Source organism: Plectropomus leopardus, chromosome 3 (assembly GCF_026936395.1).
Source record: "Plectropomus leopardus strain MGB_pleo_1.0 chromosome 3, ASM2693639v1, whole genome shotgun sequence".
In the NCBI taxonomy this organism is placed as follows: domain Eukaryota; kingdom Metazoa; phylum Chordata; class Actinopteri; order Perciformes; family Serranidae; genus Plectropomus; species Plectropomus leopardus.
Genome location: NC_142178.1, coordinates 20826525 through 20841846, shown reverse-complemented (window position 1 = coordinate 20841846; position 15322 = coordinate 20826525). Strand labels below are relative to the sequence as shown.

The 15322-nt window shown below is 39.8% G+C and overlaps 1 protein-coding gene across 1 annotated transcript; it reads left to right on the top strand.

Moving 5' to 3' along the window:
- Positions 1-1302: 1302 nt before the first annotated feature.
- Positions 1303-14500, top strand: LOC121941698 (PDZ and LIM domain protein 3-like). The gene is made up of 7 exons (XM_042484539.2): positions 1303-1481; positions 5491-5642; positions 7500-7584; positions 7691-7878; positions 11053-11180; positions 12556-12667; positions 13763-14500. Exons 1-7 carry the CDS (start codon positions 1389-1391, stop codon positions 13950-13952), a joined length of 948 nt encoding a protein of 315 aa, XP_042340473.1. The 5' UTR covers positions 1303-1388; the 3' UTR covers positions 13953-14500.
- Positions 14501-15322: the final 822 nt, after the last annotated feature.

The window sequence follows — 15322 nt, the reverse complement described above, 5'->3', positions numbered from 1 at the left end:
GTTTCCAACTGGTCCAGTCACGGGGTCCCAATACCTCCTCAGTCATTAATTTAGGGTTCACACAATACAGATCAGATACCACATTTCCAATTTTATTTCACAAAATATAAACAACGTGTTGGCTGAAAGTACAACTAAATAAAGCACAGTCTATTGCAAAAATAAGCACAAATGGTACTTCAAAATAAAAGCTATGTGCCCTAAATTTGAAGTATTCCTTTAATAGCATCGAATAGTTTTTAGTTTCAGGTTTTTAAACAACATCAAGGAATGTCTGCACACTGTAGCTTCTTTAAGTGCAATTTAAAAAGCACATCTACTTTTCACACAAAGTATCTATCCACATCCATTTATTGCTGCCTTTAATTGGTCCAGCACCTGCTTTAAATGTTTTTTTGTGGTGCAGTTTCTAATTTGCACAAATATTTTAACTGGTACTTTGATTGATTTACACAATGAAAAAACTCAGAGCGAAAGCCTGCAAGTGCTGACACAGATTAACGAGCCACGCTCACAGTTTGTTGACAAAGTGCTCTCGTCGCCACATAAAGCCTTTGGTGTTTTTATAATTCTGGATATAAGGCAGATATGAAAGGCATGTGGCAACAAGAAAACAATATCATCAGCTGACTGGAATAAAACACTGTGATCATAAACAAAAAGCACAGTGAGGATTTCTGAAGGCTCGAGGAAATCCTTTATCTTAACAGACAAGACAGATCTGGTTTGGGAAATGATGTGTTGAAAAACTGTTGAGACTGGATTGTTGACAAGCTCTGGGGTGAGAGTCCTGGGTCCCATCCAGATCAATAGTGGCTGGAATGTGCCTGTGGGACCTCCAGGGCCTCAGAGCGGAGCTGCGCCTCCAGACCAAATAAGGACAGGAGCAGCAAGACCCGTCAACCAGAGCGAGAGGAGGCCAGCCAGACTGTGAGCTGCCCGGGGATGAGGAGCGATGGTGGGAGGGGGAGCTGGTTTACATCCTCACTCTGTCTACAAGTGTCCATATAGGTATGCAGACTGAGAGCCAAAACTGGATTTGTTTAGGACAACTGCAAGCTTTGGTTTCAAGAAGCAAAACATTGTTTTCTATTTGTAGACAGAGATAGTAAGAGAGAAGAGAAGAAACAAAACAAAAGTGCTCAACAGAAAGAGCAAAAGTGGAGAGCAAGTGCTGGTAAAAACAGTCTGAGAGCCAGTTCCCAAAATCTGACCAATTACTTCACTCCTGGGGTGGGGTCTGTCCATTCTCCTCCCCCTGCACCCACCCACATGGGTCAAAATCTCCATCACTTTGATATTCCTTTGCTCTTTAAATTTGTGCCCTGCAGTGTGCAGTTTACTGTCCCTGCTGCTGTTACCTAACAGCTGGGAGACGTTGAAGGGCCATGCCAGTCAATGTCGTGTTGGACGGTCCGGCCCCTTGGGGGTTTCGCCTGACAGGAGGAAAGGATTTCAACCAGCCTCTGACCATCTCCAGGGTGAGTGACTGATAGGATGTCTCCATGAGATCAGATAAAAAAGTAGTGAATGATGTTCCGTTTAATAACTTGAGAAAACAAAAACTTCTAACAGCTTTTAATATCTTTATTGTCGTTGATTAGCAGAAGATCAAGGATTTGAGGATGTTTCCACTGTCATCAGCCAAATGTCTAAAATTTGAAGTTAATCCTTTAGTGGTCCAGTCCAGAGGAGTCAGTGTTTGTGTAACATAGTGTTTCCCGGAGGGTTTGTTCTAGAAAGAGTCTGTCTGGGCTGGTATGAGGCTTGCACCTGTGCCACTGTAAATGCAAGAGGCTTAGATACAAATAGCAGCCTACATTGTACTCTGACATGTGCACACACACACACACACACACACACACACACACACACACACACACACACACACACACACACACAAATACACACAAATGTCTCATTGAGTCGATTTCCAATGGAAGAATTTAGAAGCAAAATAAGGTCATGATATCATTAGTCAGTCCTGCAGAGTGTGTTAATCAACTCTGAACTGCAAAGATTATGGAAGAAAAAGAAAGGTAGAATCCCCCAGCTGTAAATAATCCACTTTATGTGTTTGAAGCCCCCCACGCATTCATGCTGACAGCCGAGTCAACACGTATCAGAATGATTTTGTGAGTGATTGGAGAACATGGGCAATGTGTCACTGCATCATTATGATATATCTATTATAACAGTGCAGCTGTTCAAAAGTCACTAAATGGTCAGCTGGAGGTCAACATGCAGCATCACACAGCTTGTCCTCATTGTAGACTGACAGCACAGGGGACAGATTATTGTGTCATGAAATCTCACAGTGAGCACATTACACATTAGACGAACAAATGACCTATGAGTGAGATACTTGGTTCAAGAAAAAAAAGGCAGTGGCTGCTGATTCAGATTGGCAAATTAAAATCTTTTTCATCTGTTTATATGAAAATGATAATTTCCTTAAACTAATATGGTATTTACTGTTTATACAAAGTACATCCAAACAAATGGATCACATGAAAATACCAGACTGTTACTGATACAAAAAATACTCACTTTAAATGCAACACGCCAACAGGCTTCTTTTGTTTGAGAGTCAGATGAGAAGATCAATATTAGGGAAATAACTAGCCTGGTTCTGTCCAAAGACTTAAAGAAAATTAAAAAATAAATAAATAAATAAAAACCTTAACCAGCATCCCTTTTAGCTTTCCCAACATCTGGCTTTTGTCTTTAGTGGTAAAATGCCACAATCACAATTCATGGAATAAGCGACTCTGCAGTCGTCACTCATAGTTATTGGCTTCCGCTTCAATCGGCGGCAATGGAAACATCACACCCAGGTGCACACCTGGATCCAAGTGGAAGATGTTTTCACAGACATTTTGGACAGAGCCAGATCAGCTGTTTTCCCCAGTCTCTATGCTATGCTAAGCTAACTTTCTCCTAGCTTTAACTTCATAGTGGAGTAATATGAGAGAGTGCTGTCAATCTTCTCGCCTAACTCTCAGCAAGAAAGAGAAAAGCTTATTTTTGTCTTTTTATGTGTGTCGCTTTTTATGGAAATACCCTGTTATAGCATGCAGTCACTGATCAGTTTGCCGGTTTGCAAAGTATTTTTCACCACTCTACCACAAAAGTAACTTTCAGAATATGAACAGTGATGTCTTCATGTCTGTGTCCTCGATGTCACGTAGGATCAGATGTGAGGGGTCCCAGTAATCCCACGCTGTTGGGGTTATGTGAATCTATATTTAGGAGAAAGACCTCAGGAACTACTGACTAAAAGCATAGTTAGGTCTCGAACCACTGGCTCTGTCCAGTAACCCCACACCTGTTGTGTTAGTGGAAACTGCGATGATAGAGGACTGGGATGAAGGAGAGGAATGGAAGAGAGAGAGAGACGGCAAATGATATGTGAGCAGTAACACAAGAAGCAATGTGCTAAAATGTTCTTGTGAGGCAGAAAGATATTAAAGAAAGACATACGTTAAAGATAAACCGGACTAAAACACCACACTGATGAGATTCAGTGTCTGTGAGCTCTCAGACTTCATATAAACACGAGTGAATTGTGTCTCCCCCACACTGCCATTTTTGGGCAGGAACATCCTCCTCTTTATGACCTGCCGGTGTTCCCAGCTGGTCGAGGAAAGTAAACACAAGCGATAGTCATCTTTTTCTTCAGCAGACAGCAGCCTTAAAGGGACACTCGTGAAAGAAAGTTGTATTGTGTCTTCTGTGCTTTATGGAGGGACTTCTATCAAGTCTGAGAAAATAACCCTGGTGATGTCATCAGGGGTATTTTAGCTTGAGCGTGGAGACTGCAAATTTATTACAGTAGAGGCATTTGCACGTGTCATAAGTTTAGAAATAAATATTACCTCATGTTATGTCAATCACATTTACACGACTCAGAAACTTTCATCTTTTATTAAAGTCTTTGTAACAATTTTCTGCCTTTTTATACAAACGTCAAAAGTGCAAGAAGTTGCGTTTATTTAGATTCAGTAGGAATAGTATAACCCATAGAGTCCAGTTGATGGCGGAGCCTGTGTAAGATCGAACTGGATTCTCTCTTTTCCTTTTTGACTCCTCATTCACTCTTACATTGCATAATATTGGAATATTTTTTTTTACTTACAAAACTACACAGACAAATATTTATAAATTGTACTCAAGTATCCAAAGTAACAGTACTTGGGGAAGAATAGCAGAGTTTAGTTTTTTTAGTTTTTTCTTTTTATGTTTTTGGGTTGCTTGCGGATCAGTTGAAGAAGGAAAAGATGGCAAGAAATACAAAAGATAAACGGATGTCGGAAGACAAAGGGAAAGATGAAAAAAGCAAGACAGAAAACGGGAATGGAAAAAGGAAGAGATGGTTGTAATTTAAACAAAGACAAATGTTTAACATGAAAACTTAGCTGCGTGGAAACAAAAGAATCTGATAAAAAGCATAGCTGTGCACGCATTCAGGTAACATCAGAGCAGTAAAACATACAGACAGCAGCACTCCCAAAAATGCCTGACTGTAAATTACTGCTCCCTTTTTGGCAGCATGAGGCATCCCCTCAGCACTTTCATCCACAGTTATTTATAGGTATATGACCTAATTCAAGTTTCAATGCAACATCCCAGTGTAGCTAAGTTTCCTGTGTCCCGTAATGCAATCTGGCTGAGCATAGGTCAGGGCCTGTGTAGTGTAAGTGGGAATGTGCGGTTGGGTTTGAAGTTGCCTCCTGAGGTATTTTCTATGACCCCGAGAGCCCTCTGGAGGTTCTTATTAATCTTGATCACTTCCTGGCCGGCAGAATACATATTCCATCTGGATGCTGTCACTTAGTGGGAAGCAGCGCATGTTTACTTTATCTCCATGACAAGGATCGGGCAGTTTACGCGTGTGCATACCAACCAGGGCAATCTGCATCTCATAGAGCAGTAGAGTGTTTTTCAGAGTGCATGTGGTGAAAAACCTGTAGATTTAGGTCATGACTGGCCCAAATCTTTTCTGTTGTGAGTTTGACTGAATTGCTGGGCTTCTTAGTAGAGTCTGTTCTGTTTTTTGCAGGAGTATTTAGGCCAGGTGAGACTCAGAGGAAGGAAAAGTAAATCATGTAAAGCTGTGATACCAGCAGGCAAACATGAAGAACAGTTGTGTATTGAAAGATGAAGTGCCAGTGATGGAGAACAGACTTTTCACAAAGCTGCCCCACCTGTACATACCGGTACAGCGATTCGTGACGACTTAGACTGAGAACATGTTTAAGTTATCAGTAGTTCCACGATGGTGGATCTTATTGTTTACCTACAAGTGTTTGTTCTTACAGTTATTTGTTTTTATCCACAAATAAGCGTGGACCAACTAATAATGATAAGAAGACATAAAAGACTATTACTTGCAAGAATCCATCTGCTCTGTCCAACCTGTACGAGTGTAGTGTAAGTGTATAAGTGTATTTATTCTTGTTAATTATTCCCTCTTTTATTCACTTCCAGATCACTCCCGGGAGTAAGGCAGCCATAGCCAACTTGTGCGCTGGCGATGTCATCCTGGCCATCGAGGGAGTCCCAGCCACAAACATGCTGCACTGTGAAGCCCAGAACAAGATAAAAGAGTCCACCAGTCAGCTCAGTCTTACCGTTGAAAGGTTGTATGCAGAAACCGAAAGCATGAACACAAACAGGTGCTGGACACAGCAGAGGCAACACTTGCACCGTATAATGAAATGTAATACATTAGCTTTGCCATAATTACTGTGTTGATGAAGTTTATATTGTTCCATTTTAGCGTCAGACAGCTGTGGATTCAGTTCTAAATTAAGTTATGTTGTGGTGTATTGGGTTACATACTGTGCTGTGAATGTTGCTTTTACTGTCTCCAGCAGATCCATATCCAAGTGTCAGAAAATATTTTGTTCCTTTATATTCTATAGTAAAGAACAAAAATATTACTCAACACTTAACTGAGCATAAGGCAGCCTTACGTCTTTATTTTAACGCGTGAAAAATCGGAAGCAAAAACAAAAGGCTTGTTTCCCTAAAATTTTGTTAACAAATTTGTAAAAGTCTGTATAAGCAAGCACTTCCCTTTATTCAAGATAATCCATCCACCTGACAGGTGTGGCATATCCAAATGCAAATTAAACAGGATCTTTACTACACAGATATGCGTTGAGATGGTCACAATTAAAGGCCACTCTAAAAAGTGCAGTTTGGTCACATGACACGATGTCACAAGTTTTGGGGGAAATGTGCCACTGTCATGCTGACTGCAGGCTTGTCCACCAGAGCTTTACCTGTAAAGTATGTACATTTCGCTACCATAAGCTGTCCCCGATGTCGTCTCTGAGAATTTGGCGGTACATCCAACTGTCCACACAACTGCAGACCGTGAAAAAACACACCAGCCCAGACTTCCATGCCTAGCATCTTCACCTGCAACAATGTCTGAGACTAACCACCTGACCAGCTGATCCAGCAGTTTGTTTGCACAATCGAAGAATTTCAGAAACTGTCTCGAGGACGCTCTTCTCATTGGCGGCTTCTGAGATGACCTTGCTTCTGGGTGAATAAGCTGCAGGTGGAGGTCCTGAGCTGGCTCACTAAATCGGTTGGATGTACTGCCAAGATGCCAAAGTGCAAATTGCTCACTAACGCGGATTTATGCAAATGTTTGAACAAAATTTAAGAAAGCTAAGCCTTTTGTGCGATAATAGGAACAAAAACAAAAGTGTTAGATAATGGCCGACTGGTACTGTACAATAGTGGCTCCCAAAGTTGTTGGCTCGTAACTACTTAAAACAAAGTACTTTGTGATCTCTAGTCACCAGTTGCAGGTCAGTTGTTACCAAAGAGATATTGGCTTTATGTGGGTGTTTTACATACTTTTTTGGAAATTCAGCAGAAATGGGAGTAAAGGAAAGTCGGAGAATTCTTTGCGCCTGTTAATCATCTTATGACTCCCTTGGATTTATCTTTTGATACCTTCATGTGGGCGCTGACCTCCAGGTTTTGAATCACTACATAATAATCTTCATATTGCTGTCTTCGGAGGTTAGTATGCAGGAAATTAGTATACTTATTTGTTTTGTACCAACAGGAATTGATACAAGATGTATGCTGACATTGCTCAAATTGCTGTTATAGAAAACTTGTGTTTGTGTTTCTGGAGCTTTCCCACCAACATCTGAATTTAGTCTGAGCCTTCCCAGCTGTGACCATTTCACCTTTCTTTTCTGGGTATCTAACAGCTCATGCAAAATCAGGTGAATTTGGTATGGCCTATGACTTTGGCTTAGCTTTATCACATTTCCAGTTTGGACACACTCAAATATCCACTTCTGAAAGTGATACACGTCCTATGGTGCATCAATAAAAGTGTGAGCAGCAGCAGATTAAACCTCAGTTTTTTTATACACTGGGATTGCAAACAACTCACACACTCATAGACTCAAAAATTAAACGGTCATGTGACCTTCTGACCTGGATCTGTTTTTTATTTTCAGAAATGACACCAGACTGTGGTCACCACGTGTTGTGGAGGACGGTAAAACTCACCCTTATAAAATGAACCTGGAAGCAGCACAGCAGGTATGTTTGAGAAATAGATTCACATTTATCACGTTGACCATTTTGCTTCACATCATTATCTAGCTGTTGTCTCAATAATGACGTCACGTCCTTCTCTTCCCTGCAGGAATATAAACCAATTGGGACAGCTCACAACCGGAAAGCTCAGCCGTTTGTTGCGGCAGCAAATATTGATGACACGCATCAGGTGGTCAGTACAGCCTACAACACCCCCATAGGCCTCTACTCCTCAGGCAACATCCAGGACGCCATGGAGGGCCAGATCCGAGGCCTGGTTCTGCCCAAGCCTGTGAGGTGATTGTTTTCACTCTATAAAGCTTTGACAAGGCAGTCAGGTTTTTCAGAGCCCTGCACCATACAGCCACAGTGAGTCGTAAGTGCACTGATTATGCTATCAGCCATGCTAGCAATAGCAATATGGCTCAACAGATAGTTATGTCAGTTTGTCATTTGGCCTGTTCAACAGCTGGTCTCTTGCACAGGGTGACATATCTTCACAGCTACATAAGAGTTAAGTTCTATGGCCCCAAGCTCCCAGAAGTGGCACCAGGCTTTGCATGGATTTTTGGGTCACAATCACATTTCCCATACACAATCAATCATCAAGAAATGGTTGTTGGATATATTTGATTATTAAACTTACTTTTTTTAATCACAGTTTGAGCCACACCACTTACTATAACATCTTAAAGTGTCATATTAACACGTGCACAAGGAGTCAGCCTGCTCCAATGTGTGGGTTTAAATCTGTGAAAGCTTGACAAACTAGTTTAGCATATGTGAGAAACTTTTATTGGAATGGTGTTACTTCTGTTATGAACTTAAGGCTAATACTGGCTAAAAAAAAACCCATACTACAACAACATTAGTCATGCTAACATCTCTCTTACCTGTAGTGTCATTCATCAGTCTAGATTGTTTTGGTGTGAGTTGCAAAATGTTGGCGATATCAGCCTTAGAGATGTCTGCCTTCTCTCAAGAAATTGAACTAGATGGCACTCGGCTTGTGGGGCTCAAAGTGTTTAAAAAAACATACATTTGAGAAACTCAACAGCAGTGTCTCTTTCCAAAAGTCCTGTCCAATTAGAAACTTTTTCCCCAAAATATACCCACCAGCCTCATCACTGCACAGAGGGAAGCGTGCTTCTAGTCACGGACAAGAGGCTCATGCTCATGACAGCACAAGATTTAGATGGCGACCTCCTCGGCTGAGCTGTCATGCTAGCTCGGTATTATTGATTTGGGGTATAGACTGTCCCTCTTCATATAAGCATTTTAGCTTGTGTGGCCTTAAGGCTGCCACACATTTTTTTGTATGTAAAATGTATTCAAAAGCCAAGCCACTCATGTTCCTTTTTTAAAAAAAATCTGACTGAAATTTACAGTGATATAAAACAGAGAAAAGTAATGAATCTACAATAACATTTAGAAGCTGTGGGAAAAAAAAGTGTTGGTGCCAAACTTTATGAAATTAGCTATTACCTTTATTGAGGACTTTGGAAATGCGTATTTTTGAAGAATTTTTCTAAACTCAAACCTCACTTAGTTGCTGTTTCAAGTGCAGAATGTTTTAGCACAGAATTAGCAGATTAATTGATCCAATAATTTCAAGATAACTTTTCCTCTGGTGCCACCCTCAGGCCAAACTGCTTTCCTATATTTTGTGGTGTAACGATCATTGCAGCCTTAAAGAGTTACTGATGTAGCAATGCATTTTGTTCCCTTCATGATTTCCTCCTGCCCCTGTACAGCCTTTTTTCTGTTTTGCTGTTGTTACATTCATCGTAGTCCACCTGCTCTTTACATGACTCACCTCCTCAATCACCCAGTTGCTCAGTTAGTTTGAGGATGTCAGCTGAGTAGCTTAATACAGCCACAGATGTGGAAGTAGCCTTCAGCCTTCCCGTCATGTGGATTTCATTAGGCTACCTGATATATAGTGTGTCACGCTGAGAATATATTACCACAGCCCACAGGAATGAATCCATCCATGGATTAACCGCAGCCTCTGAATAAGTCATATATCACATCGAACCTATGACATGTCAGCTGGTACAACATAGACTTAATCTGCATAATTTCTGGGCTACGCTACACGGAAAAATAAGGATGTCTGTAATGTATTCATAGTCAATAACCAGCCAACTAGAGAGAATTATCATATAACAGAAGATGATGGTAGAAAGAAAATATTGCAATATGCATAAAAAATGGCGTGTTGTAGAATCAGTAAGCTGGAAAACTCCAGTTTACGACTTTTCTTACTCATTCCACATTCAGCGTCTAATTCCTTTTTCTCCTTTTAAGGTTGACTCACCATGTTGTAGCTCTGTAAATAATCTCCAGCTGCTCGTTCTCACCTGATCTGCTTCAGTCAGTAACCACAAAAAAACTCAGGGCAATGCAATTTCAATGCATCATTTCTACCACAAGCATGAATCTCTCTTAATGATATTGACTTAGGTTGGTCTGGGAAAAAGAAGTTTAATTTGTCACAGTCATAACAACCTCCAGAGCAAAGCGATACCGTGCCATCGACAGTGGCAGCTTTGGAGGAGAACAAAGTATATTTAGTCAGGTATTTTTATTTTATACAACTTTATTCTCCTTTTCTGAGAAGAAAATACTGTACCTTTTACTCCACATTTGTCGAACAGCTTAAGTTATTTTTCAAATTACAATTTAATCTTTCTGTCCAATAAAAACCATATATTTCCAAATCTGGGAGCATATCTATGTTCCCAAGGCCCTATATACCCCAGTTTAATATTCTTTTAACACACATCAACCCTCCTGTCGTGTTTATATCACTTTCTTGCCACTCTGAAACTCTGTCCCTGACATATTTTTAGTTTATTCTACATATCAGTGCATAAGACATGTTAGAGTCATAATGTCAGACTAAAATGAATGAATAAGATTTTATTAATTTAAATAATTTATTAATAAGGTCTTGAACCCCCAAATCAGGTCATTTTTCCTAACCTTGACCTGTTAGAAGATCAGATTAAACCTGACCCTTTTCTTACATGTAATTAGTCACCTTTTCATATTTTGTTTTTTTCAATTAATTCATAATAGCTTTTATTTTTTTTGGACTGCAGTTAATTTGGGAACTGTTTTCCTACAGAAAGACCATGGGTGTAGATTAAGCTACCCAACAGTATATAAAGGAGTTAGAATTAGCACAGCTGTAAACATCTACAGCTGTAAAATGCAAAATACACATTAATGCAACTGTAATATAAATCCAGAAATGACAAATATAATATAAAACACTGACAGGGAACATTTTATTACAGCAAGTACCTTTACTTTTGATAGTTTAAGTGCATTAACTGGCCAAAATACCTACATAATTTTCGGAAGAAAATGATCTGAATACTTCTTCCATCACCAGATAGTCAACATTTGTGTTCTGTATCCTGACCTGATGTTTGTGTGTGTGTGTTTGAATGTGCTGCTCAGTCCCAGGACTTTGTCCAGCATCGAGGATTCTGACGTGTACCAGATGTTACAGAAAGACCAGGAGGAGCCCCAGGAGCCTCGACAGTCTGGCTCGTTCAAAGCCCTGCAGGAATTTATTGACAGTGATGGTGAGCACCTCATCTCTACCAGACGATTACGTCCACAACACTGAAACATCGTACAGGGTGAAATGATTACCGGTGCAGTAAAATATTTGTGCTTTTACTGACAGCCAAAAAGAGGCAATGCCTCACTGTACAAACAGATACAGATGTTTAAGAGGCCCTGAAAAAGTATTTCCTACATCAGCTTTTTACAGTGAGTTACAGGATTCCTCACATTATTTCTTTTTTTGCTACTCCTACTGATTTAAAACAATGTTATTTTTCTTCTTTTTTTAACTTTGTTGCTCATTTACTCATAAGTATTTAATGTTACAGCAAAACGGTTGGGACACAAACACCTACCTCCTAGATGACAGTCCTGTTCTTGTTTAACCCTCCTGCCCTAAGAAGACCCTAATTGCTTTTTATACTACGTCACTGGATGCAAATTTGCAAATCCTAGGATAACTAAGGAATGACATGCCCTACTCTTCCTAAGAGTTGCTAGTACTCGTCTTTGTTGCGTCGATTGGTTGGGTTTAGGCAAGAGTGGAATTGGTCAGAATCAGGGAGGAATGTCAGGATAAGTCATTCAGAGGCAGAGTATCCTCGAAAAGGCGAAATCACTCGCCGGACCTTTGCTGCCGTAATAATAACTACGGCCACTAGGGGTTGCCGCCTAACATAAAAAGTCAATATGGGTTGTAATTTCTGCTTTTAAAAAATGGCCCGAGTCATCGTATTTTGGTGGAGGACAGTCATGACATACTAGCATGTTTTCATCACAGTGACTTGGGATGTGTATTTTTACATCCTGTACATTTGGGGTGTTTACTGTCATCGCCCAAAGACACTTCATGCAGACAGGAGGAGACAGGGACCGAACCAATAACAAATGCAACTAACCTGCTGTAACTAATTTTTTTTTTACAGCTGAATGTGAAAAAAACACCTCCCTCAGCCGATGACCTACTAAGTGTTGCATAAACAACTATTCCAATTAATTCAATTGATGATGCTATTCTTATTATAAATAGACAATACTGACCGCAGAACTGTGTTATTCATGTAATATGTTGACCCTGTATGACTAACCAGTCTCATAACATGCTACACAATATGTCATCAAGCCATAACTTCATGTGTCCCCCTTATTCAAGTAGTGCAGGGATAAATCTGCTCAACACATCGTTACAAAAGCACTCCTCCATGTGTTTCCATTATTAATTAAGTTGTAAACAGCTGAAGTTACACAATTTTCCTTTACCCAAAAGGTAATTAGGATTCAAGGCATTTTAACTGTCCTGCCTCATTTCTCTTGAGTGTTTTGTTTTTATTTATGTGCTCCTGTATGAGTCGAGGGCTGTTTTGTTGAGCGGTTTCTCTCCCATGTGGACAGGCACTCGTCCCATTTTAACCAGGACAGTAAAAGCTCCCACAACCAAACCAACTCCGCCCACAGGAAACCTGCAGAAACTGCCCGTCTGCGACAAGTGTGGGAATGGGATTGTGTGAGTAAAAATAGAAAAAAACAATCATCTGTGATTCACATTCAGAGCCTCCGTGAATCAATACAAAGGCTGGAGAAAAGTATAAGAGAACAATACAGTCCGCTGTAGCATAACGTCACAAACTATAACTATAACTATATATTCAAATTGATTAACATTTTCTGAACTGACAGAAGCTGAGCATTACTGTACAAGCTTTATAAGTAAGATTTATTGCAGGGCTGTTGAAAACACAGCCTTTTTACAAAAAAACATTCTTCAGCAAATATAGGTAAAGTAAAAAACAAAATTAAAACTTAAAAATTAAATAATAAACCACCTTTCTTTTAGCATGAATTGTTCCTAATTTTATTAAGTCCTGATGAAGAGCTTTTCATTTATTCTCTTAGTTGTTTTAAATTAGCTAATTAATGTGAAGATGAATGTAACCTAAAATAAAAGTAGTATCATTTTAATTGTTTATATATATATATAAGTTGCGCTCATACTCATCTATAAACAGCCTGAAAATAGTTTGTACATTTAAGTTAATGGTTTAGAAATGTTTTATTATTCTCGTGTGTATCAGAAGCATTTTCTCTTTAACTCCTACTATTCAAAGCACCTTTGCATAAACAGCCTCATGCAAGGACAAGTAACGCTCATGTGCTGTTTTGTTTTGTTTTACAATAGTTTTGCTGTTGTTAAACACAGACCCCTATGACTTCAGTTCATCGAGAATCCACGTGTAAAAAACTAAACTTTCCTCCCAAAATAAAAGTAACATGGTGGGGTTTGTAACTGACATACAGATGATGATTTGTAGGGTGAAGCGTTCCTTTAATGCTGCTATGTGTTGCATTTGTATAATTATTTGGTACAGCATTATTCAAATTGTTCTTATAACATATAGGATTCTGTCTGTTAATGAATGAGACAGTCTCTAAAACTGTTGCAGTCTTTGTGTTGCTTACAGGCAACTCATGTCAGCGACCCCCACTTTATATCCATCCAGGGAGGCTGTATTTTAAAAGTAGGCTATTACTGCCACACTACACACGTACACTAGGCTATTCTTTGCATTTGACATCTCCCTCTCTGTCTTTCATGCTACAGTGGGACGGTGGTGAAAGCACGAGACAAGTATCGTCACCCTGGTTGCTTTGTGTGCTCTGATTGTGACGTCAACCTCAAACAGAAGGGCTATTTCTTTGTAGAGGGGCAACTGTACTGTGAGACTCACGCTCGGGCTAGAATGAGACCACCGGAGGGACACGACCTCATCACAACTTTCCCCTCTGCATAGATTCACAAACACTCAGACACACATACAAACAGACACTCCTGTGACCTGCATCTGTTTTATGTGTTTATCTGCACCCGTTTTTCTGATGATGTCTGTGTGCAATATTTCAATGGCAATACACTTTTCTCTTTTCTGAATTTAAATCTTTGTGTAGGAACATTTTAGGAACATTTTACAGGTAAAAAAAGGCCTTTTTTTCATGAAAGACATTTTGACTTGTCACAGCAGGAAAAGAACAGGTGTTAAGTGTTGATATTAATGATGGTTGAGGTGTTTTTAGCAGCTTTGTTTTCAGGTTCCTGGTATCTTGCATGCTATCCCAACATCACTCTCACTGGAGCACTTGAATATAAAGGAGCCATCATTAGTGTTTTTAGTAACACCTGTGCTCTTCTTACTATGAAAAGTCAAAATGTCTTCTGTGAGAACAGCCCATTGAACAGCCTGTTTGTTTAAAGAGCCCAGCTGCAGTGACGACAAAACTACCTTGCCAGTTTCTTGCAATTTGATGTCTTTTCAATAAAGACCTCTGCTTATACTGTAAGAAAGCATCTGTATGTGAAGTGTCGAGATGAAAAGCACCACCTGGTATTAACAGGAAAGCATTTTTATGTTAAAAAAGTGGAGTAACCCAGACTAAGTACAATACAGTATGCAAATAGCCCTAAAAGAAAAGGGAGAGACAGAGATCAAAGGCTTGCAAATGGATGTGCTGTGGTCTTCATTATTTTACACAGATGTCCTTCAAATCACATCAAAAAGACATTTTCAAAAATAAAACATTTCAGACATTTCAGCTAATGGATGGTTGGTCCTCCACTCTGATTGAGTCTGATATAACTACAAAATTTTAAAAACCACCTTTTAGGGTTGTTTAAGTATAGGCTTTGTTTTTTCAGTAAAATGATCCAAAACACAGACAAAACACATGTCACAGCCATTATAAAACCACACGGGTGACACTTGGTTTGCTTGGGACTTTGTGGGATTGGTTAGGCTCTATTTGCTTTTTTGCTTTGCTTTATGTCCCTGACTCTCTCTTTGGCCTGTTAGGGCGGGACAAATTACACCTTTCATCATTCCTATTGGAGCAAAGCCTCCTGTTAAACTTGTGTTCTTCCAGGAAGAGATTTGCTTATCCTCAACCTCAGCTGAGGTGTGATTAGCAAGAATAACTAAAAGCACCTGTGTGAGTGTGCAGGACCTGGCATGCTTCAACTTCAACTTCAGCTTCAGCTGTAACTAGGAGCCTGTTCAGACCTGGTATTAGCATGCGTTTCAGTGATCCAAACACAAGTGGACAGACGAGATGCATTGTTGTGCACATCTGTCCTTATCTATAGCAGACCACTTATGTTCAGTTTGTGTTG